This window comes from Cotesia typhae, unplaced genomic scaffold (assembly GCF_013202065.1).
Source record: "Cotesia typhae breed Kobodo isofemale line unplaced genomic scaffold, CoteBio_Ctyphae contig_11, whole genome shotgun sequence".
NCBI classification, from domain to species: domain Eukaryota; kingdom Metazoa; phylum Arthropoda; class Insecta; order Hymenoptera; family Braconidae; genus Cotesia; species Cotesia typhae.
In genome coordinates, this window is record NW_027423711.1 from 4,744,657 (window position 1) to 4,771,656 (window position 27,000).

Consider the following 27,000-nt stretch of genomic DNA (forward strand, 5'->3'; position numbering starts at 1 on the left):
TTTTTTTGTTTATTTTATAAATTTACACCTATTATGGAAATTATTTATTTATTTATTTAATTATTTTTTTTTCAATGTTAAAAAAAAAATTAAAAAGTTAATTAAATTCGGAGGTAAAAAATATAAAACTTAAAATTTTTTAATTTTAAATAGTTTTCTTGGTAAATTATCTTATGCAGGTGTGAAAAGTTGTACCTTTGTTAAGTTTTTATGGTCCGTTGAGTATAAAAGAAATAAAACTGGTAAATAAGTTCCAATCTGTCTACCGTTAGGAAATTATTTGTCGGCTTTTTCAGTCATTGTGACTAGTAAGACTATTATCTAGTCAGGTAACTTAAAACTCACCTGAGGTGTTTGAAAAATACTTACCTGGGTGCAACTTTATCAAATATTCCGGATATCTGGCAGGAAAATCAAGAGTGCAGCTTATAATATAAAACAAACTTATTGAATAAAACTTAAAATTACTTGGGATATATTTTTTAAAAATAAATATTTTGGAAACGATTATGGTATAAGTTATAATTTTTTTTTATTTATTAAACATTAAAAAATTTATTTACAAATAATTTATTTAAAATTGACAAAATATTAAAACTATAATTAATTATTCTATATTTACAAATAAATACATAAATAATTTTACATCACAATGTCAAAAAAGAAAATTACTTTTAAATCTTTTTACAATTTAGCAATTAAATTGCTTCTCAAATTTAAAAGAAATTTTCTACTCAAGCACTTATTCAATTTTGTCCTGAGATCAGCAGAAAAAATCAAAAACCTTCGATCGAACTTTTCCGAGTTGGTCACAAGATCAATAAACTCCCTGGTGCACACATGTTGAGCTAGAAGATCAAGATCGTCCCATATCCAAAAGTGAAAGAGAGTGAAGAATTGACCCGCTTTGATTGACTTCATATCGGCAGCTTCGTTGAAACATCTATCTCTGAAGTCAACCAACGAGTTGTGTCCTTCCAACCCTTTCAGATTGGCTGAAGAAACTGGCTGATTTGTTGAAACCATCTTCACAATGTGCTTTGTGAAAACTTCGGCAACACTTTGAAGCTGAGTACGAAACTCGTCATCATACATCCAGGATCTATTGATATCCGAGGCATCTTCAATCTCGAAAAGAGTTTCCTCGAAAGATGTGAAGCCGCTGACTGTTGCGATGTTGATATCGGCGTTGTTGTCCAGCAGAAATTGAATTTTTTCGACGTTATAAGGCACTAAATGCAAAGGAGTCATTCCCTTGCTATCCTGAAGATTGAAATCCACATTGTGGTTCAGAAATAGCTCAGCGACTTGGAGGGTGATGTCGTCTCCGTTTTCATCGTAAAATGACTGCGCAAACAAATAATGCATGGCTGTTGAGCCATCTCTGGTCATTGAATTGACGTCGATGCCTTTGCCAAGCAAATGTTTAACCACAGTTAAATTTTTGCTTAAAATTGCATCCATCAGGAGAGTAAACGCCGTTCTCCTGTATTCTGCATCGACATCCACGCCACTGTCGATCAATTTTATCGCCAGCTCCGAATTTTTGTCAGCAATCGCATGCATCAGAATGTCTGCTTTAATCTCTCGGCTAATGTATTGAAAAGACCCGTGAGAATACTCGGGTTCTTCAAATTTATCCAGAATAAATTTACTATTTTCTGGATTTATCAATAGCTTCATAGCCGGAATACTACTATCCTTTTTGATAGCGATATCCATCGGGAAGTATTCTGCCAAATCCGCAGCCGTCGCTTTAGCGCCATGACAAACCAACAATTCAATCATTTCATAGTTTTCATTTCTGAAAGCTAAGTGTAAAGGTGTGCGTTGCCGGAGAATTATTTCGTCCGAAGCTACCGAGCATTTTTCAGACAAAAGGTAAAAAATGGTCGCGTCTCGGTCCGTGTAAGCTTCGGCCTTTATTTTATCACTGATGATACTTGCTTTAGAATTGAGGTTCGCTCCCCGTTGTGCAATCAGCCTTGTCATGTCGAGATTATTGTCCAAAACTGCGTAGTGAAGAGCGGTGTAGAAAGGAGCTTTAGTCTCTTTGCTCACTATGTAGTTGAGGAGAAGTTCGGCGGCTTCTGGCTGAGAAAACTCAATTGCCTTGCAGAGCAACGAGTATCCGTTGAAAATTGCGGAAACTGGAAACTCATCCGCAATTGAATTGATCAGCTGCTCCATTTTACCAATTTCGCCATTTTGAACTGCCAATTCCAGATGGCGTGAGATTTCACTGTAGCTCACAGCGATTGGTTTTGGCAAACACACCAAAGCGCACATTTTTTTAAATTTAAATCACTTTCACAAACAAACTTGAACGTAGAAAATTATTTTTTATTTTTAATATAAAAAAACTGCAATTTTAATAATTTTAAAATGCAGTCTTTATAAATTTGTCTAAACTTTTTGTAATTTTTTTTAATCACAAATTAAAAATGATCAAATTGAATTGATTTCAATTTTAACTGACTTGGTATATTATGGTTTACAAGCCAGGTGTGATTCGTATGAAATACCGAAACAGACTGTCAGGAAATGAAAAGTATTTTCTAAATCTAACAACTGGAGTCTCTTCCCCGCCACTGCATTGTAGAAGGGGAACAATTTCCAACGAAATAGGCCATGTCACGTATTGTTGCGCTGAGGATCCAAAGCGCGATTGACCTATGAAAAATTTAGTTTATACCTAAGAGAAGAACAGCTGGTTCGGTTTGACAAAGATTCATGATCACGCATAAAATGAGGGCAGCTGATGAATAAACCCGTGGGATATTTTTAGATGTAAGATGTTAGATTCTTTATTATTTGTCCGAAATAATCAATCTTGATCCGAAAATTTTTAGAATATTTGAAAAATGAAAAATTTTAAGATTTACTTCAAAAAATTAAAGAAATTTTCTAGAAAAAAAACAAAATTTACATTTTGTATTTTAAAACTAATAAATATATTTTTAATTTAATTAAAATAATGTTAAAAAAAAAAGAATTTTTAAGGAATTTTATCAGTACTTTAAAAAATGTTAATTATTCTTACAAAATTGTTATTTTTTCTTCTTTCGAGAAAGTTGATTACCAGTGTAGATAAAATTTCTGTTATTTAACGCTTATCGAACGCTTGACTACATACCTAAAATAGTATAAGTTCAAAATACCGTTGTCTATGTGGGAGAAACCGAAATAGTCAAGATCTATAAATACAACACAAAATCCTGAAAAATATTTTAAGTAGCATGGATTAACTTTTTATGGAAATTTTAAAGATTTATTTTAGGATCTGTAAAGTGTATGCTTTTGAAGTGAAAAAAAAAAAAAAAAAAAAAAAAATGAAAATTGGATTTTTGGCAGAGGATTTTACAAAAAAATTGAAAATTTGTCTAAAATTTCGTGGAATTTTTTTTTTTTTAATTAGTTGTAATTGAATAAAAAAAAAAATCTTCCGTTCAAGCCGTACCTTGTAAATTATATCTCGAAGGCCTGTCTAAAATTTTGTCAAGATCGGTTGAGTAATTTTCGAGGAAACTGTATCTCCGAAACTATTATTCGGATCGATTTGTAATTTTAGGACAATATTCTAGAGATGTTGTAGAATTTAATAATAAAGCATTAAAAAAAAAAAAAAAAAAAATCGATTCTTTTAAACCGTGAAATAAATTTATTTTTTTGCTAATCAATTTTTTATTGATTGTTTAATAAATAAATTTTTATTCGATAATAATTTTTTTAATTATTAATTATTTTGTAATAAATAAAATTTAAAAATCCGACCTCATTCTAACTCTTGATAAAATTGTAGACGCTGTAGGCAATGAAGAATTCTAAAGGACTTGCAGTTGAAAAAATATCTACCCTAAGGTAACATATAAATTCTTCTGGACTTTCCCTTTAAATATCAAAGATATGTCGACAGTAAATCACTAAATCTGAAAAATATAAAAATAATAAAAGAATGATAAATGTAAATTATGATAAATTTTCTTTTATTATCACTTGATGACTAGATAATAATATAAAGATTCGTAGTCTGTTGGTTAAATTTGCGAACACATCTTATCTTGCCGACAAACATTTCTTCTCAACTCTATTTTAATTCCCATCACAAATTTTAATCAGCACGATCTCCATATCATCAATCGCATTTACATTTCTTCACTCATTTCATACAATTAACTTTACGCTAATATTATACATTCTATATTTAATCTCCACATCCCCACCGTTAGATTTATTTTTATTATCATTTATATCAATTATCAATTATTTCTATAGTTATCTTCTACACGAGCGATTTGTTCCACGTAATAACTAAATGGCAAACGATTTAAATTTACAATTATCGATATTTTTAGTCGCTATTTTTTACAACACTCATACGAATAATTACATCGTAAATATATTTATATATTAACTAATTACATTTTTAATTTAATGTCAAATAAAAACAGAAATAATAATTTATATATAAATACATCTTCATTATATACAAATTGTTATTACTTCATTTAACTGAAATTGTGTTGGGCCAAAAATTTTTTTAATATCTTCCAAATTTATGGTTTAAATTAATAATAAAATATTTACATGACACTTTAAGAAGTTAATTTTTTTAAAAATCAATATCTACTTTTACACAAGCGTCAGTTATTTATGCACACCATCCAGGACATTTATTGTTATAATTATAATAATCATTAATATTATTTAGTATCGTTATTAAATATTTTTTTTTTTTTTTTTTTTTTTTTTTTTTTTAATAATTTGTAAAATTCGTATCACTTCTAAATAAAATTAATTATTAATTTTTAATGGCCTTGACTCTACGTTAATATTTAATTTAAGAAGGAACTTGTACATAAATATATAAATCTATTAAATATTATTTATATATGTATATGTAGTAGATGTATATTAGAGTGGTTCTTTTTTTGAATATAATTTCAAATGAATTTTGACTAAATTTTTTTTATCCTATCAATGCATTAAAATTCCACTGAAGTATTTTTTATTACCCGAAAAAAAATTATATATGATATAATATAATCATCTAAAATGATGTTTATAATTTTTGTATAATTATATAGAATTATAAATAAGTCTATATAATTATACATAATCATAAAAAAAAATTTATAATTATATATAATATTATTTGTGAGAACGATTTTTCACATAGAATTTTTTTTACCCGGATAATGGAACAGATGGAACGAAAATTAATCTAAAAATTGTAATAAAACCTCAAAATAATCTAAAATAAGCACCACCCTAATTAGATATAAATATGCGAACGATAGTATTTTTGAATCTTGATTTAGCCAGCTAAAATACGGAAGTAAAAATCCGGCTGTTCGCATTTTCATATTTAACCGTCAAAATAAATTGTTTTAGATGAAATTTAATAAATAATAAATTTAATTTTCTTAAATAATTAAATTTTAAATTTTAATGGGTTATGTGGCGTAGTGAGGATGATGGTGAGGATGCTGAGGCGCTTCTCCGAGCCATGAGTCAGGTGAGGGTGGAAAGTCAGGATAGCCACCTCCACCACCTCCACCACCTCCGCCGCCACCGCCACTCGATTCATTGCTTAAATCTGACGCTGGTCCTGGCACCATTCCACCTGGTCCTCCTTTTTTTTTAAATTATTAAATAGTATTAATTGATTTAATTTATTAGTTATTAATTTGTATAAAATAATATTTACCGAGATTCGTGTAGACAGATAGTCCAGCGTCGGAAGGATACGGAAAGTGTGGTGGTAAGGACGGTGATCTGGACGTTGTTAAATAAGGAGGTGTCGTTGCACCCAAGTAACCACGGGGTGGACCACCCCCGCTGTTTCCTCCACCTGCGCTTGGACTCAATCCATCTCCGTCTAGACCCATGTTTACTACTGTACTGTAACTGTCGTTGCTTAGATCTGTAAAATATTTTATTAAATTAATAAAAAATATTTAAAAAAAAATCTTAAACATAAGTTTCATAAAAAAAGTTTAATTTTATAAAAAAAAAATGTATCTTATAATTTTTTTAAGAAAAATAAAGGTCAAGGTCAAATTATTTCAGAAGTAATTAAAATGATTCAATTTTAAAAATAAAAAAGCTTCTCGACAAAAAAATAAAAATATTTTTTTTTAAAGTAGTTTATACGATAAAAAGCCCGAGGGCATCGGCTGCGGAAGCTGGGGAGGTACAGAGTATAGTTATCGTCCTGCTCGAGCAATCTTGGCAAAATCACGGGTCTGCTCTGGCATCTGGCAGTTAACCGAGCAATCTCTTGAATATTTGACGAGTAAGCCTGTCTCGGCTGAGATACTAGCGCGAGGATGAGGATGAGGAAGAAGTAGACCTAAGCGAGATCAACTGAGGCTGGATCCGGTCTTTGTTTGGGCTCTAAATTTCATTCTGCCGCGAGCAAACTTTATTTTTTTAATTAAACCTTTATCTGGGATATTGATTGAAAATTAATTTTTTTTTTTTTTTTTTTTTTTTTTTTTTTTTTTACGTACCGTGGTGACCAAACGAAGAATCCAAGTCAACTTTAAGCTCGTCTTTATCCAGGAGCTTTTCGTGGCGCGGCGAATGACCACCGCTGCCCTTAAAACTACCCGAATTATTTCGGAAAAAGTGGGACCATCTCGATCTATTGGAATCTTTCTTCAGTCTCTTCTCTTTAGCTCTCCTAAAAGGTAATTAATTATTGTTTTATTAATTTAATATGATAATTAATAATAAATTAAATAAATAAAAAATTAATAATAATAATAATCAATCTAAGGTCAAATTTTGGACATTACCTATTTTGAAACCAAACTTGAACCACACGCATGTCTAATCCCGTGTCTTGGGACAATTGTTCCCTAACATGCCGTGCAGGCTTTGGACTATTATTGTACGCCAGTTTAAGTGTTTCCAATTGTTTGGCTGTTATTGTTGTTCTTGGCCTCTTGTTCGGTTGATCACCATCGATGCTTCCACCGTCAGCTAACTCTGTAAATTCCATTTCTAAATAATTATTTAATATTTTAAAAAATGATCAATATTATACTATTGAAACAAGAAAATTTTCTTAGACAATGATATTCTTGTTTTAAGTATTTTTAGTTCAAGATTTTGGCTCTTGAGTTAAGTTAATTTTTTTTATCAGTGTATTTATGTTTATAAATTACATTTACCTTTAGCCTTGGCTTGCTCGTAATCAGGCTTGCAAACAATTTTCCTGTCTTCCATGAGATAATACTCGTCCCCAGTGTCCAACTGTCTCGAGCAGAATGCGCAGGAGAAGCACGTGAGGTGGTAAACAAAATTAGACGCCCTTCTGACGACCTGGGATGGAGCCAGGCCCTCGTTACAGCTAGCGCACTTTGTCCCGTACCGTCTGTCGTCATACCAACAACACGTAACATTTGACATTACATTCACAAAGTTACAAATAATTAGTATATCATTTTTTTTTTTTTCTTTAGAAAAAAATTTTTTGTCAATTTTTTTAGCCGCTAAAAAATAATTTTTCAACAGTTTTAAAAAATATGAATAAATTCTAATATTAATTATATATTTACAGCAAAAAATTCTTTTTATTTTTATCAAAATTTTAAAAATTAAATCAATATTTAAATTTTAAAAAATAAATTAATATTTAAATTTAAATAATTAAATTAATAGTTAATATTTAAGAAAATTAATTAAAAAAAAGCTACCGGGCCAGTAAATGTACGCTCTTTAATAAATTTATCAGCTAATTTAATAAGACAACACACTGGGGATCAGTGATTAATGATAACGATAACTTCCCAAAGAATTTATTCTTGCCACAAAAGGTATCGGTACCAAGCAATCAATACTGATCACATTACCCTTATATTCTTGCCCGTATCTTAAAAACATTTATTTTTTTTTTTTTTTATTACCCCTATATTTTTATTTTATTTATTACCCACATTTTTTTCCAAGCCACCTTTCTTCTTTGTTTTATTTTCCGATTCTTAAAACAAACTTCCTTTCACTCTTTTTTATTATCAAAAAGTTTACTAAGTGTTTTATTAATATCAAAATTCGATAAACTTTTCTTTAATATTTCAGTATTATTATAAATATTAAAATTTTTTCACTTTCTCGATAATTTCTATAATTTTTGAATATTAAAAAATAAATACTTACTTGTAAAAATCATCTTTGCAAAAAACAAAGCCGTTTTTCTCAAAACAACTATTCGTTAGTCTAGCGCCACACTCTCGACAGGTAAGACATTTAGCGTGCCAGCATCTGTCCAGTACCCTCAGAATTATTTTATCGAGAATTGCTTCTTGACAGCCTCCACACTTTGGTATCGATGCTAAAACAAAAATAAATACACAATTTTATTAATTAATTCAAAAAAATCAAGAAAAAAAATTTTTAATTTTTCAAAATCCAAAAAAATAATCAAATTAAAACTTTATTTAATTTTTTTAAATTAAAAAAAATCAATAATAAAATTTTATTCAATTTTTATAAATAAAAAAAAAATCAATAATTATTAAATCGGAAATTCAAAAAATTCCAAAACTTACACAATAAAATATCAGGAATATTTTTAGGAAGCGTAATTCGTTCACTATCAAATTTAAAATCTTTACTATTCCCCAAATTATTACTATTATTATTAATATGACTATAATGACTCTCAGGACTGCTTTGCGGAGGCGTCAGCACGTCACCACGACCGCGATACATCCGACTGTCCAATGAGAACATCTCGGAGCCCAACATATCTAGGCCAATCATGATAAATAAAAGCCGCGAGCTGTCAGCGGTTCGCCGCGAGCTACCCCCTTACTAGCGCGGAGTTTATCGATCGAGATCGAGATCGCCGCCGCGCATCTCTGTCCTTATCTCTCTCTGCTCTATAAATCTATCTGTATGTCTATATAGATAATATAAACATATCGACATATATTGTGTGCAGATAAACTGTTTAGTCACTGGACTTGTTCAACACACCAACACATCTTACATAAGATATCTCGGCCACGGGCATGGGAACAGACTTTATCTAATCGATTTTATTGTTGGATCGCTTAATGATCATTGATTTCACTCTTTGTCTCTTTTAGATATTTTTTTTTTTTTTTTTTTTTTTTTTACAAAAATTTTATCAATTTTTTAGACACTATTTTTAATTTTTAATTTTTTTTTAATTAAAATTTTTTATTTTAATTTCACAAAAATTTTTTAATTATTTTTACAAGTTTAAAATAATATTTTTCATCTAAATAATGTATGTGCAGTCTGGACGGCGCGACAACACGCGCACGACTGATTATCCTGAGCTGTGACGCTGGTGCGCACGTGTAGCTCAGGGATGAAGTGGGGAATAAAATAGTGGAACAGGACAGAAATATCTGGGGGTGGTTCGGCGGCTCGCTGGTTGTCGAGAGAAGCGCTGCTAGAGAGATACTACGAAGAGGACTTTACTGAGGGTGGTTGGGCGCCTGGGTGTGGTAGCAACCCTTATCGCCCCCGCGAGGGTGACGATTGGTCGGGACGCTGCCGCCCCCAGTATGGCGTGCAGTCTCTACTCTCTATTCTCGAGATTTCGGGTATGTATGCTATGTATTTTATGCTACATATTATCTAGATGTTGGAGAGATATCTGTCGAGATGAAAATATGAATAGAAGTAAAATGTTGCTGAGTTGAAGAGAAGAAAATCTAAATGAAAGAGAAACCAATCACTGCTGTATCGGAAGTAAGAGTTCGGATTTAATCTTGTTTGCATTTGTTGAAATTTTGTTTTTTTTTTTTTTATACACTAAAAAAAAATTTTTTGAATTAAGAAAATTATTTTGAAGAGTTTTATTTGATTAAATTCAGACGGAAAATTGATGAATTAAATTAAATTTACTTAATTTTTTAGTTTAAGAATTTTTTTACTTAACATAAAAAAAATAATTTGGCTAAAAAATTAATAAAATTATTTTGAAGAAATTTTCCGTCTTGATTTAATAAAGAAAGACATTTTTTTCGATTCAAATGAATTTTATTTGATTAATTTTTTTGTTGAATAATTATTTTTGTAAATTTGCACAAAAAAAAATAAACTTTTCACTAAAAAATTTTTTTTGGAATTTTTGAAGAAATTATTTTTTAATTCGAAGATTTTTAAAGAGTAAAAATTCTTAAAAGAAAATTTTGGAGGTATTTTTAAATAAAAATGGGACAAGAAAAAAATAGCATCTAAGATATTTTTTAAGGGTACTTTAAAAATTTTTTTTTACGATTTATTAGAGGAAAAAAAATTTTTGGAGTAAAAAAAGAGTAAATAAATCTGGTTTAAAATGTTGGTGTTTACCCGCATACTTTTACTTAGGCCAGGATGCGTTCAGATGGCTTAGGATGACAAGACAGTGACCTCCATGACACGCTGGGGAATGACCTTTTCCACAAATAATCCTCCAACAAATAACATATGCAGAGAAAATTAAAAAAAAATAAATTTGATTATTTTAACTGAAGCATAAAAGCATAAATTTATAATTTAAATGTATTGAATAAAATTTCATGTCTAACATAATATGCATCATTGGGTTCCAAATAAAATAAAATATCTCAGTTGACGTGAATCAGAATAGAACGCTGGATGGTTCATTGCTTAAATTATATTTATGCAGAAAATTTTGGCAGGTTTTATTATTATTCACGAATAAATAAAAAAAAAATAAAAATAAAATTGATCCAGCGGCTAACTTACCATGAAAAAGGGATTTTCCACCTGACAGACTGTACTGCCGATGAAATTAAGCAATAAAAGTGAGATATATCAATATACAAGCCGGTACATAGCTATGTAGAAAGCTAGTGGAAGCTAGGAAGGTGGCACGTTGCTTAGCCCGAGACGAGACGACATATGGCTCATAATTTTGCATACACGTTGTGAGTTGTGTCGTGTACATTTATTTCCTGAGGTACCTATCCTTCGTACGTGTACGGGTCCCCATAAAATCTGTCGTACGCGTCATTGGCGTTACCCTAGTCATTTTCATTGTACACGAGCACTTTTGGTATTAGTTCTTTTTCAGGACTCGCTAGAGCTTGCTCTTTGTCTCTTACTAGCGGTAATCTACATCCTACATGTGTGGATTTATTCAGATGTGTTACGTAATAAAAAAATCATGGTTTACCGCATTTTTATTCAACAGAGTAGTCAAGTCATCTGACCTTTTATTTTGTGTGGGGTCTTCTGGAAAATCATCTGCTTTCTTCCTTTTTTTACTATGACATGCAATAAAATTCAAAAAAAAAAATTAATAGATAAAAAATTTTGTCGGTTTTTGTGGCAGTGTTAAAGAAAAAAGAAACGAAACTAATTTTTTTGGAGTTTATTTGTTTGAAAAAATTTTTGGATTTTAATTTTTATTTTTAAAGTTTTTATAATTTTTAAACTTTGAATTTTTTTATTAAAAAAATTTTTTATAATTTCTTGAATAAAATGTTGATATTTTTGATAAATTGTAAATTTCTTTAATAAATTTTGAATTAAAAATTTTTTTTCTATTTACAAAATTTAAACTTTGAATTTTTATACAATTTTCAAATTTTCAAATTATTTATAAAATTTTCGTTCATTTTTCAAATTTTACCAAACTTTTAAAACTCAAATTTAATTCTTTTAAACAATTAAAAATTTTTGAACTCCAAAATTTATTAAATACTTTAAAATTAAAAAAAAAAATTAAAAAAAAAAAAAAAAAAAAAGGAAAAATTGAAAGTGCGTTTGCGCAAAAATGAAAATAACCATAGAGCAAAGTCCCAAGGGCGTTTATAAGTTTGCTGGCCGTATCTGGCGTATCTGAGAGAGACAGCAGGTCTAGAAAGCGTACTAGACGTACGCGGGCAAAGCTCAAGGGGTGGTAGGACGCAGTCGGAAGTGCCGGGCGCGTCGACACGCCTACAGAACTCGTCACAGCACTAAAAAAAGTCACCGCAGGGGGCCACCTACATCTCCTTATCCACACATGTACGAGTTGAGTCTCTACTCTATTCTCCACTCTCTATCTCGCAAGAATGAATTTCAAAAGAGAATAAGGAGTCCCTCGTGAAAGCATGACAAGAGATATACACCCTCCAATGTCACCCTTAACCTGACAAATTACGACTTTACTTTTTATTTTTATTTTTATCTTCCCTCATCCTCATTTCTTTTCTCCTTCCACTCTGTAATTTTTTTTTTTTTTTATTAACAATAAAATAAAATGTGCATTTTTTTTTATTTAATAAATTAAACAAATCTTTACTTTTTTATAAAAAAATTGTTTTTTAATTTTTAAACAAAAAATTGTTATTTTGATTATTTCTCATCTCTAGATGCATAATTAAGAAATGACCTTGTATCTTGTGAACTATTGACATTTTTAAAGATATAAGCTCATCCTGATGTTACACTCATTAAGAGCTTTCATTTGAGTACCCACATCAATTTTTTATATATTTTATATATATTATATATATGAATATATGAAAAATATATGAAAATGCATGTGGGTACTCAAATGAAAGCTCTTGGTGTGTGTAACATCGGGATGAGCTTATATCGTTAAAAATGTCAATATTTAAGAAAGTACAGTGCAATTTAATAAAAGTCACAAGTTCACAAGTCGCAGCAGTTAATTAGTGACTGCAAGATTGCTAGTAATAATAATTTTAACCAGAAAAAGTGTATAAAAAATTTTTGGTAAAAAAATTTTTAAAAGGTGAAAAAATAACAAAATTTTGTATTTTTTCTCTATTAATATTAATGTTAAAAAAACACATGTGAGTATAATAAATATTTTATCAATAGCAAATATTTAAAAAAGGGTTTTAGGCATAATAGAAAATTAATTGAAAAAGTATAAATCACATATATGGATATTGATAGTAAAAGCAATATAAAATAATAATGGTAAAGTAAAAGTAAAGTAGGGTAGATAGGGTGAAATCCATATTAAATAAAGTGTATATACATGGTGAATACTGAATATAAATATAAATTAGACATTGATTACGGGTACGCATGACTTTTGGGTTTGAACACCAGCCAAATGTTGGACTCGAGACGATTATTATTACCGCAGAGCATTATTTGGGATTTAATGTGGATCTTGGTAGTTATATTAGAGTTTTGGAGTTGCAGAGAAATAGAAATGGAAGGCAAGGGTGTCTTTTACTGAATTCTATTATAACTTATAACCATATGCGTAAATGGGCCGGAGTGACAATCATAGATTCGGAGCATTCATGCTAAAAGGGTCCCTAATTTATCGCAGCTCGTTATTCATCCCGGTACGCCCAAATACTACCCCTCAGCCCAAACCTTTTCAAACTTCAATCTTTTAATCAATTATTCGCTTTAAACGGTATTTACTATTTTTTTGCAAGTTTGAATTTTTAAAATAACTTTAAATAAATAATTTGATTACATTTCATTATCTATTTCTTTTTGATCACAAGTGTGTTTGTCTTGGAGTAAAATAAACACAATTAATAAATAAATAAAATTTTTGACATATTTGAATTTTCTAGCTGAGAGAACACGTAAAACATTTGGTCATATATACGCTTATAACTGCATGTATGAAAGGAAAATATGCGAAGAATAACGTGCAAATAGGTATAAAATATACGTACACAATGTGTCCAAGCAAGTGGGTAATATAAGAGAATGAATACTGTACACACCAGTACGAGGGTATGTAAAATATTATATATAGAGGGTTATATTTGCTTTTTGCATTTTGCTTTTTGCTTTTACTCTTCTTTTTTTTTTTTTTTTTTATCTTCCCGATTTCCTAGTTTTATTATTATTTTTTCTTTTTTGCGGAAAATAAAATATGGACGGCAAAAATTCTAATATTTTATTTTTTATTATTATTATTTTGGCACTATTTGAAAGAAAATAATAATAATAATAATAATAATAATAATAATAATAATAATAATTATTATTATTATTATTATTATTATTCTTTAAAGACAAAATTTTTCTTATTCTTTTAATAATATAAATAATACTAATTCTTGACTTAATAAAAATAGAATTTTAAATCATGTAAAATAATTTTCAAAGCTTTAATTAAACCCTTTACTAAAAATAAATTAAAAAAAATTTTTTTCTTCAATTAAAATTGCCATTAAATTTTCGAATAAAAATTCCAAGTAACCTTTTACATTTTCCATCATGAAAAAACAATAAATAAAAATTTTTATATGTTATATTATCGCACCCATAAAATCCTCATATCCGAGTCAATTTAAATAAACAAAAAAAAAAATCAACAAGTCCATTAGCCGTTAATCTAACACGTGCGCACTTATCAGCTTTAAATCACGACAATATAACTCTAATTCTAACTCTACGTCCTTAATATCATACACGTACCATAAAAAATAAAGTATAAGTACTAAAACTCATTCTTATCAGTAGCGCACGATAAAAATCATGTACAGTTTTAATATCAGTCCGGTTTTAAAATCACATATATATTTATAAAGTCTATATATATATATATATATCGTATAATACATATGATGTCTAGAAAGAGAGAAAGAGAAAGTAATGTGAGGGTTAGAGTATTTAGCGAGTACATTAAGTAAATTGCGTGGAGTCAACACCACACCCTGCATGTATTACTATTACACTATTATTACTATCACTATCACTACTACTATTATTGCGCGCGCATGTATCTGATCATATATTCCTGTATCGAGGATCGTGAATCCTATGTAAGCGCACGTGAGTAGAAAGAGCTTACTGTTACTGTTACTATCACTATTACTATACTCTACACAGATAAGAGTAAGTTCAGGGAAAGGGGATGGCTTAGCATTTAAATGTCGCTGTGAATTGCAGACAAGTAGGGTCAAGTGAACCAAAAAGGAGAACTTGGGAGCATTCTATTCTGTTATGTTCTCTGTATTCCAGGGATGGGATCTGCTGGTGCATAGAAGCTAAGCATGAGGGTGTTAACGGGACAATATATACCAGCCCGAGGGGGAGATGGCTTTAATCTATTACCGAAGTTACTCTCCAAGTGGCTTCTTGTTATACGCTCGTTTGCAACAGTTATCTGGCCATTTTAGATCTTTATGACGTTTAATCAAATGTAAATACGCTTACTTTTTATAGAACTAGTTTTTTTTTATTTTTTTCTGGAGGTATTCAATCTAATAGTAATCTCTAAGTGCTATTGGACAAAATTTCTAGATTTTTTTTTTAAATATTTTTAAATTAAAAAAAATAAATTTTTTGCCTTATTATATTAATTTACTAGCACTAAAAAAAATTTTTGTTTCAGTTTCTAAGCCTGAGAACGTAATTTTTTTATTGTCGCATCTAAAATACGGAGTTTATCACTTGTACCCTCGGGTACTATTCCCGAGCTTGAAATGGGCATCTCTGTAAAATGCGCAGCACCAACAACAAGCATCAACACAATGTGATACAATGGTGTAACGCATTGGAGTCTGACCGAGACGTCTTCTCACGCGGGTTTGGCCCCATGGGCCAAGCAATATGCTACCAAGTAACATACTATCTCCTGTTTCAGTTTAGTTCTCCCACAACACATCCTAACAGATAGTATAAACTGTGGATCATCCGACACTTGTATATTGTTGATCTACAGTTACAATGTTCCCATAACTCCCTGAAGAACCACTGCCCTTCGGCCTTTTGCCTTTTTTTACCCGCGGGACCTGTACATTGATATAATGTGAGAATTTAACTCATTACTTAACTTTTTTAATTTATAAATCATTTTTGAGACTTGTATTGAAATTATATGTTCAAAAATTCTCTGAAAACAATAATAATAATAATAATAATAATAATAATAATATGAAAAAATAGAAAAAATTGTTTAAAAATTAGAAAAAAAAAATTATTGATAAAACTTTTAAAGTAAATGCCCTTTAAGTTAAATTTAGACTTTAAACTCAATAAGTAAAGGTCAAGTAAAGTATTAAAAGTAATATCGAGTGTCGGAACCGTATCAGTTTCATTGAAGAGTTTATTTTCTCAACCACCTGTAATAACACCGTGACTAAAACGTAACCAGGGGTAAAAAAAAAAAATAAAATTTTTTATTTTACGAAATGGCTTCGCTAGCACGTGCCCCTCTTTTTGAGGTCTTCATTAAGTTAAGGGTTTCCTCAGCAGATGTTTTTAAATTTACTGGTTGGATCCTCAAACAGGAAAACAACACTATCAAACTATAGAACTATAAAAATCAAAATACGACCCTCTGTTAATTTAATTATTTTATCACAAAGTTATTTATAAAGTTGTGGAGTCATCCCTCAGAGTCAGCAGTCAGCTGCAATCACTGAACTGCAGAAAGTTTTATTAAATCAGCGGATTGAAAGAAGGAATTCATTTCCTGGGCTTTGGTTTATAAAAACCACCGGAAACAATTAGTTGATTTAATAACCGTGACAAAATTAATATAATAATTATCAACTCCTTTTTCAATTTAATTTTTATTTTTGTATTAAAAAAAAATTAAGAAAATTTTTTTTTTACAATTCAAAGTCACGAAATTTTTTTAATAGTGAAAGTGAATGTTAACAAGTAAAGGCACAAAGTATTAGCAGAAAGGATCAATGGGCTTGTATTTATTTTTAATTTAAGGGAATTATTGATAAAATCTGGGACTAATAATTGGGATCACGCGATAAGATGGAAGCCCGAGAGTTTAGTGTGTGTCAGGCCAGAGGCATTGCCCATACGAAAAGTTAAGGCTATAAGGCAAAGGCAAAGGGATAGTCACAGACACATTTTAACAGGGAATATATGTATATATGTATATAGAGAGAGCACACTCATTGAACATACAGAGCCGAGTTAAATCTCCAGGGAAATCAGAGAGACACGGCACCGACATTTGTGTATTTGTGTGCGAGGTGAGTTAGGCCACGTGCAAGCTCATACTCCCACACTTTCATGCTCTTGTGATAGTCCGACATGTGAAAATGTGCGGAATATCCTACCCTAAGAGGGCTCGATCTAGAGGCTTCAATTCACTCGGGATCCACGTGCTTTTTGCTTTCCCTCTGGCTTTAGATTTACTCAAAAATTATAAATTCTCTCTGGTTTATTGTTTCTGCTTTTAATATTTTTATTTTTTTTATTTTATTATTATTATTATTATTATTATTATTATTATTATTATTATTATTAAAATTCATTGATTAAAAATTTAAGCCAATAAAAATAACAATAATAATAATAAACATTATGAAAATTATTTTGTCTACCTTCAGTAAATTTTTATTCAAAAATTTCCAATGTCGCTCCAAAAGGATTTTTTTTCTATTATTTAAAATTTGTCAAGGCCCGTTTCAAAAGAGCGCAATTACAAAAAGAAGAAGCACAATTTAACTTACAAAAGCAAAATTAAAAATTATTTTTTATTTAAATTATCCAACAACCAAAAATCTAGTTTATATTACTATAACAACCTGAGTAATAAAATAATAAAAAACTTTTGTAAAAATTTTATAACTTATCAAATGAATGAATTTTTTCTATTAATCTAAAAATTATTAATAAATGCATTAGATCTAACCCTGTTCAAAGTGCTAAATACAAAATAATCAGCAAGAAAAATAATTTTCCGGTCGCGTGTCACCACAAGTCTACTGTCTAGTGTCGACATCATCGAGTCAGGTTCACTTATATTATCTCTTCCAACAATAAAAAATAACAATCACAAGTACAAGTACCACAGAGTGCAGGGACATTGATTGATGTCCGCCACGTGACAGGCATAAAGATTACCACAGAGCAATATTTCAAAGCATTGCAATTGTATTACCATAAAAAATAGGGATTTTATAAAAAAATTTCTGGAGAAAAAAAAAGAAGACTTATCGAAAGCCGACAGAACGAAGAACAAAACTGGGAACGGGGATTAATGAGTCTCGGGTAATTAACGGTGAAACCACTCAGATTCCCGAGGGATGAAGGATGAAATCCGTATAGTCCCCTGACAAAATATCCCCAAGGAGAACGGGAACAAGGACAATCCCACGAGTTACACGGACTCTTGTTCTCGTTTGGCGAATAGAACCGAAGATCATGCCGATATCCGCCCGGTGAATTTGTCGAGTACCGGGGGATGGTTATCAGCGATACTCGTGGAAATCACCGATCATATTGTCCAGGTTCTCAAGCACTAAGCAACTATTTGCAGTGCTTGTATTGATTGTAATTACTTACTCTTCAATCAACTTCCTCGAGGAATTGATAAATAAATGTTTGAATTATTTTTTAGAAGGCACAAAGCATTTTCAGAGAGATAGAGTTATCAATGGCTAGAAGTCGGATAATTAATTGTTACTATCTCCATCTCTATTCAACTACATTACATGTTCATAAATATAAAAGGTATATATTTATATTTATAGACAAAGATGGTATGGATGTTTGCGTGACGCATGATTCAGGTGACGCTAATGAAGACCCGGGGGAATTCATCAGTACGGCGTTATCTATTGTACACATTCGTCTACTCTACGGTAAGTTGGAGATTTTAGATTGTAGAAAAAAAAAATTCTATTTTTATCAATAGTGTTTAGTAAACTGAAGAAAAAGAAATAATTAAATCTAAAAAAATATTTACTCTTGTACTGAAAATAAATTGTAGACAAAATTATAAAAAATTTGGAAAATTCAAAAATTCACGCCTCATAATTTCATTTTACATATTAAAATTAATTAAAATAAAATAAATAAAATACTTTTAAATGAAATTAAAATTTCTTGAACGAAATTAAATTTTTTTTAAACCAAGAAAATTTCTTTTTGCTCCAAAATAACTTTGGCCTTCCTTAAAATTTTTTTGGTTCAAGAAATTTTTTTTTTTTCTGTGCACGGAATAATTTTTTTTTATTTATTTAAAAAGCAAATTGTCTTTTAAAAATGTTATAAGTGTTAAAACTATTGTTTTTCCATTATTTATGTCTAAATATTATTCCACAAGTGCGTTGATTCAATTTTTTTTTTTTTTTTCTGTAGACCATTTAAATATAATTTTAATAAATTTAAAATTAAATAAAAAAAATTGTAGGGAAATTTTAATAATTTTGAATTTGATCAGGTGTATCAAGAGCATTGATCAGACAATAGAGGATTTTTTTAATATTAACAGTCCTGTGGGTCTTCAGAATATCTCCCTTTTATAACGATCCCCATAGTTGATAATATAAGCTCCAGTTTTTACAGTAATAGCGCATAGTTTCCGTTCACCATGCATGAGAATAATATATACAGTGCACAGAGAAAAGTATTAGCCGCGATAGATCTATATTCAAGTTTTATTTCAATAGGAAATTTGTTCGGTTTCTCGTTATTGTGGGTATTACAATAAAAGGCCTTTTTTTTAATTTTTGAATTAAAAAAAATCCTATTAAATTTTTTTTTGTACAATTAATAGACATTTAAAGTTTTAAAAGTTAATTTTTGATTCAAGACAAAATTGTTTTAGTTCAAAAATTTTTCTCTTGAATCAAATTAATTTGTTTTAATTAAATGAATATGTATTAAAGAGGTAACAAAAAAAGTCAAGTGAAAGTGCGGAAATCTGTGGAATAGAAAAACATATCGCGTCCTAATAGCCCTCATTGGCACCCTTTTGAAGGCTCTTACAAGAGTCGAGCACCCCACCCCCTCTTTACTCTTTTCATTTATATTTAAACCCCTGGTAGGAATATTCAGAGCCTGATCCACATCACACATCCCGGCATTATAACATATCTGAATTACTCTGTACTGCATTCGCTCTGTACAGGGGTTTTGTCCAGGCAAACCGGCCAGATGGTGGATACACACACACACACAACTATGAATGTCTACATCTAGCCGACTGGTGCCGACGAGGGATCAAAATGATCGAGCATGTCAATGTTTGGTTAGGCTCATACTCGCATACGCATAACGTGGTTAACGAATCTGTTTATTTAGCGGCTTTCGTCTCCTTATTATTATTCACATTAGCTCACTTTTGAGTGGTTTATATCATCATCTATCATGCTTCTAATAGTATCTTCAATTAATTTTCATCAATTGTGCATTGATCAAAAAATTTATTTTGTTCAAAAAAAAAAAAAAAAAAAAAAATTTCTAGCTGGATAAAATTATTTTAAAGAAATTTTATTGAGATCAAGAATTTTTTTTTTATTGCTCAAAAAACAGGACTAATTTTTAAACTCTGAATTTTATAAGTAATTTTTGTGACAAGTTTTGAAATTAAATTAAAATATTATTCATCAAAAACCTAGTGAATAAATATAAAGACGATAAATCAAAACAAAGGAGCAATATTACAGTATTTTTTTAATAAAATCAAAAGTTAATAGTCGGCGGGTGGATAGATAATTTGAAAGTTTCAAAGTTAATAGTTATAGTATCCCAGCTGACCATGAAGCAGGACTTCTGCTCTGGAATTGGGGAACGCAATATCCCGGAACACCCGTGGACTGCATTTACGGAAGCCATAATGTGGAGCAGACACCCGAGTGATTCACCAAAATACCCGGCAGATGCGCGATCGTCAAGATAGAGACACTAGGTATAGCTTATATAGGTAGTAGTCATTTAACTTTTCAAATAATGTGTTTTATACGCCCTGGCTTTGAAAATCTACCACTTATATTTTTTATTTTTTCAGTCACGCGAATTTTTTTCCAGAAAATTTTTTTATAATACGGATCAATAGTTTAAATTTCCATGAAATTCCGATATTATATCGGATCAATATTCTTCTTCTTTGTTTCTAATATAAATAAATTGAAAAAATTTATTATTGAAAGAATTTCTAAATAAAAGAAAAAAAAGACGATAATTTCTTACTGTAAAAAAAAAGCTGGAAGCTTTGAGAGCAGACAAACAGCCCTGGGCGATAAGATCATGACAGAACGTGACAACCGACACTCGGATAGTGTTCGAAGAAGTTAGCGGGATACGAAGAGAACATCATGAAAAAAAATGTATGTACATATAGACAGAAAAGAAGCACCGGCGTATAAGTTACCCTATTGGAAGTACACCCACGCACAATAACCACCCTAATAGGTACACGCATCCGTTGATTAGAAGTTGGAAGCCAGGAACGGGTGGGCTGGGTTACGCTCAATGTTCAATGTTCGCAAAGCTCCATGGATCCATATCATATCCAAGCGAAAACAAGAACCAGAGCTTCTACTCTCGACAGCTATGAAAGAACAGGAGAATAAAATGCGGAGACAAACTTTTACGTCAATGTTATTATTATCTGCGAGGGAGGAAAGAATGGAGCTCTCGACAATGGAGCAAGTCCCTGCTTTTTCAATTGTTCCATCCATTGACTTCTTTCTTTTTCTCTACACGTCAACTAAAATCAAGGATTTTTAAAAATATTTTTCTACGATAAAATTTTTTACTCTGTTTCCTTGTTTTGGTGGTTAATATTGATAGTAATGATAAATGTTACGCGTGCGTGACTGATTTATTTAACTGATAACGCTCTGAGTGCATTAACATCCTGGGTATTAGATAAATCGGCTTGTGCCATAATGCTTGTACTCGAAAGTACTCAGGTGTAATTATTATAATGCCTGTAATTTATGATTTATTGCTTCATCCACTTACCAATTGATAAAAATCCATTAGTCTTGTCATGCTTCTTTGCTCATCATTAATATCCATTATTTATTTATTTGTCCGGTGTTTATGTTTTCACTAGAATCCCGTTAAATTTGTCAACTTTTTTTTTTTTTTTTTTTTCACAGTAAATTGTTGAAATAAAAATTAATAGGAAAGTTTTGAAATTCAAGAAGCCACATTGATTAACTTTAATGACGCTCAGTACTTTGTAGAGCTTGATTATGCAAACTTTATATTCATAAATGAGCCATTTCAACCCTTCAAATTAAAACTTTATTCTCTCTTCAAAAACATTCATTTCTTCTAAGTTTACTTCTTTTTTTTATACAAAAATTTTTAATACGGTTTATAAAGTCATTAAAGTTTTTGAACTGGCGCCCAAAGTGATCACTAATCAAGCCTGAATAATTTTTTTAATTTTTTGGTAAGAAAATCTATCAAATTTTGGCTTTTACTCAACAATATTGATCAAAATTAAATGTTTTTTTGCAAAAAGTTAAAAAAAAAGCTACATAAAAATTTAGTCTCTAAATTAATTACCAATTATTGTGAAAAATTCTTTAACTGGCGCCCAAAATTAACACTAATTACTTTATTTAATTATTTGGCCGTTAAAAATTGTATTTATCAACTTTTGCATAGAAAAATTTACATTTTACATTTATAAAAAAAATTCTGACCGACTTTCAACAATAAAATCATTCAATCTGATAATTTGTTATTAATTTTCGGTCTTTTGTAAGCTGCAAATCTATTCTAATAAATTTTGTATCCAAAAACTCGAGTAATGTCAGTCGCGTGGCGACTCGTGTGCACCAAATGTCCTTTGGATTAATTCTACTCATATTACTCGCTTTTAGTATCCTTTTTATATTATTTTTTCCACATTAATATTAATACACACACTCTAAATTAAAAATGTACACAGTCTGGGCTGTATTTATATTCCTGTAAATAAACTCCGCGAATAAAGAGAACATGGATGATTAAACCTGGTCTAAAAATTGTATAACATGACGGGATGTGAGAATAATGGCCAAACAAGCTATAAATATATATCTATACCGTATAGTTACGTTGTAGTTTAGTTTGGTTTGTATATATAAAAGGAGTGCCGAGTCTATTGTAAACTGTCACCTATTTTTCAGGACAATAAAAGTCACCTTTCCAACACCCAGACTCATTGACCGTGATCGGATGGTTTATTTAAGTTTTAGATTCTGAATTTAGAATTTAGATCGATCATCGCTCGCTTTTGTCCTATTTTTTTACTTTTTCAGTCTCGATAAGTTGTTCATTATTTATAATCTATAGGATCGATGTACTTTAGTTTTATAAATATATATTTTTTTGATAAATGTATTTACACTAGGCAAGGTCATCAACAGCTTTGTTTGTTTTAAATTAATGAGAACTACTTGAACTGGAATAGTGATTAGCGAGAATTATTATCAATTATAGACAGTTTACTACCTGATTTATATATTTTATTGTGAATGGAAATTTTTACGGAGTGTTAATTGATATTTTAAGAAACTAAAATATTTTTTTTAACAAAAAATGTGTTTTAAAATTTTTTTAAATATTTTTTAAACTGTAGAAAAATTTTTTAGATATTTTTAATGTAATTTAAATATGTAAAATACATATATTTTTAATATAAATTTTTTTATTGCTTTAATTTAAAAAAATTCTAGAATTAAAAAAATTTTTTTGACTTTAGTAAATTTTACTTCATTCAAGAATTTTTTTCTTGAATCAAATTAATTTTTTTTTTTTTTTTTTTTTTTTTAATGTTAAAGATAAATATATATAGTATTTAATATAATAATTTTTAGTGTTACCTATACATGTAGAACAAATATATATGATAAAGGAACGAATAACACGTATATGAGGAAAATAGTTCGATAGTAATTATCTTAATGGACTTGTGAACACTCATGGAAAGTTATCGATTTAGCGACACACAAACCATTTGGCTGCATGAATTGTTAATGCGTTTGAATATTTAACATTGTTTTTTATTTAACTAATGGGTTTAGAATTTTTGAACTTAGTTAAAAAAAATCTTGACTCAAAGAGAAGTTAGAAAATAATTTAAGAGAATAATTTGTTTATTGAAAATACCGGACTCCTTTGAAATCGAATGGAGGAGGAGATAATAAACTGTTGTAACATTATTCTGTGTCTACTTTGTAAAATCTAACATAAAACAGAAACACGCCCTCGAAGAAATAAAAGCAAGCCCATAAGTTTATAGCGGTGAAGTACATGTGGAGGTGCATCAGGCCAGCGGAATGAACAATCCACTCATCAGTGACCACGTGTCGGGCACGTGTCTAAGCGTGCCAGGACAACTGGTGCTTCAACGTGTCCTAGAATATGTATACACGAGTTTACTCGCCATGTGCTTTCAAAATATAGTCGTAAAGATTATAAAGGACATTTATGTGGCCTGACATTACATACATCAATAACTTTTTTATATTATTATTATTATTATTACTATTATTAAGTTTAAATTTTTAACCAGAGAATAATAATAATAACAATTAGCAACCTTGTAGTGACTATGTGACTGCCGTGATTTGTAAAATACAAATAAATAAAATTTTACTTTATTAAATAATTAATTTTGTTAAATTGCAGCATAATTCCTTAAATATTGATCTTTTTAAAAATTTAAGCTCATCCTGATGTTACACTCATCAAGAGCTTTCATTTGAGTACCTACATGCATTTTCATATATTTTTCATATATACATATATATAAAATATATAAATATATGAAAAATTGATGTGGGTACTCAAATGAAAGGTCTTAATGAGTGTAACATCAAAATGAGCTTATATCTTTAAAAAGGTCAATATTTCACCAGATATTGGTGAGAATTATTGACTTAAATTTTGAATCAAAAATTTTTAATAATAATTTATTGTAAAATTAAAAGTCAAAATAATTATTATTAAATTTTAATCTAAATATAGATTAAAAAAATAAATTTTTTACAAGAAAAAATGATTAAGCCCGCATATTTAAATCCTAAGAGGTTAAAAGCAACATCAATGGGTTTTTAAACAACAATCGCGTTGAGAGATGACCAACTGTAGTAAGTAGCCTGTAACAAGTAGCGAAGGTTCGGATAGAGATCGAGCTCAAAGGTGAGTGGATTTTAGTGACATATGGGTATAGTATGACGTGAAGATCGACAAAGTCATAGGGAGGTTTATCCTTCTATACCAGAGCTTTAGTAGCTCTCTTTTCTTTTTTCTCTTTTTGATGATACAAAATAGTCCGACACACTCGAGTCGAGTATAAAGAGTGTTTTAATACGCACTTCAAAGACTCATCCAGCATCTATCCGGGCGAGTCGAGTGATTTCGCTCAAAAGCCTAGCCGACATTTTTTTTTTGTCAAAAAAAAATTTGATTTTTTTTTATTAATATTAAGCAGAATAAAATAAAAATAAACTCACGTTCTTTTTTGATGGGTATATGACATTGTCTATCATCTTCAAAGTCTAAAACATAAATAGTAAAAATAAAAATAAAAAAAAAAATAATTTTTATGATTAAAAATAATATTTATTGTGATAATTGTTTAAACGAGTGAAAAAAATAAAAATATGAGCCGCATGTAAGACTAGCGAAACAATAAAAAGAGTAAACGCAGTTTAGTTCCCATCAAGAGGTACTTAATCCGACGGGAACCCAGCGGTTTTAGTAACAATGCATCCTGGGTTGCAGTAAACACCTCGAGCCTTCGCTCTGCTGCTACATAATAGGATATTTCCTGCTACACAACACATATTACACATATATATACTGATTACGCTGTGTATATGATTATGTTACGCAAACAGTATCCGTTGAGTAGTCACGTGCCGTCAAAGTGAGTACCGGCCCGATATTGAACCACCAAACACGCCCCCTACAACCATATATCCTATATGTATCAAACATCCCCTTGAACCTCGCGAAAACAAACCCCGCGGTAACCTCCAACCCCCAGGCCGGTTCCCACGTAATAGGGAAAGTTCCAGCGATAGTTATGTTACTCTTTGACAATGCAACACTACTTACATATTGGATTACCACAAGGTTTATCATGTCACTGCCTTCTAAGCCTTTTATCTCCGTAATAGTATTTTAATAATTGTTTTTTTCTTTTGCTCCGATAAATTCAATTAATCGCTTTGGAAATTATTTACATTTTGTTTAATTTACACCATCAAAAGTTATTGAGTTACGTTGCTGTAAGCAATTAATTTTATAAACATTAATTGAAAATCATTTCAGTGAAAATTTACAGTTTATATAAAAATTAATTTGATTGATCATTTTCATAAATTATTTACTGATTGGAAAATTATTTAGTCATTTTTGTAGTAGAGAAGTATTAATTAAAATGTTTTTTAGTATTAATATAATTAAAAGTTATTTTGGTGGAAGTAAATTAATTTTTTTTTAATTTAGTTAAAGTATCGGAATTTTTAATTTATTTATTAATAATAATAAAAGCCTAAATAATAAAAGTATTTAGATTCATAATTAAGAAATTACCTTGTATCTTGTGAAATATTGACCTTTTTAAAGATATAAACTCATCACGATGTTAAACTCATCGAGACCTTTCATTTGAGTACCCACATCAATTTTTCATATATTTTATATATTTATATATATGTATATATGAAAAATATATCAAAAATGCATGTGGGTACTCAAATGAAAGCTCTTGATGAGTATAACATCGGGATGAGCGTATATCTTTAAAAACGTCACATAGTTATTATTAAAATTTAAAAGTAATAATAATATTAATTTTGACTTATATTTTTAAAATAGATTAAAAATGATTGTTATTATTATCATTACTACAATTAATAATAAAAAAAAAAAAAAAAATTTATTTATTTCCACCAAGAGTTAAATAATTTTAATTTAAAACTTTTTAATAAAATCAATTAAATTTAATTTAACATGCATTCATATAAATAATAATAATAATAATAATAATAATAATAATAATAATAATAATAATAATAATAGGAAAATAAAACTTGATAAATATAGCCGAGTGTATTTTGCACAACAAATACAAACAATATGTGGGCGATTGTCTGAATGTGGACTTTCCTCGAGGTCACTTGCTCTCATAGATTGATTATTTTAAAGTCCGTATTATCAATTGTCAACTTGTCTCTTGTCACCTTGAACCCCAGTTTGATCATCCTTATACTACATGTCTTTTCGTTAATCCCAATAAACAAAAGATTAACACAATAAACTTTCAGACGACAGACATTAGAATAAGTTATAAATTCA

The 27,000-nt window shown here is 29.6% G+C and overlaps 1 protein-coding gene across 1 annotated transcript in view; it reads right to left on the minus strand.

The window, feature by feature from the left end:
• Nucleotides 1-3,969: 3,969 nt before the first annotated feature.
• Nucleotides 3,970-27,000, minus strand: part of Lim3 (Lim3 homeobox protein) — a 28,504-nt gene continuing 5,473 nt past the window's right edge. The window contains exons 2-8 of the mRNA XM_074253616.1: nucleotides 25,149-25,193; nucleotides 8,167-8,341; nucleotides 7,182-7,384; nucleotides 6,804-6,996; nucleotides 6,516-6,688; nucleotides 5,711-5,926; nucleotides 3,970-5,635 (exon numbers count right to left, since the gene is read on the minus strand). Coding sequence (XP_074109717.1) covers nucleotides 5,457-5,635; nucleotides 5,711-5,926; nucleotides 6,516-6,688; nucleotides 6,804-6,996; nucleotides 7,182-7,384; nucleotides 8,167-8,341; nucleotides 25,149-25,193 — 1,184 coding nt within the window. The 3' untranslated portion in view covers nucleotides 3,970-5,456. The remainder of the gene's footprint in view (nucleotides 5,636-5,710; nucleotides 5,927-6,515; nucleotides 6,689-6,803; nucleotides 6,997-7,181; nucleotides 7,385-8,166; nucleotides 8,342-25,148; nucleotides 25,194-27,000) is intronic.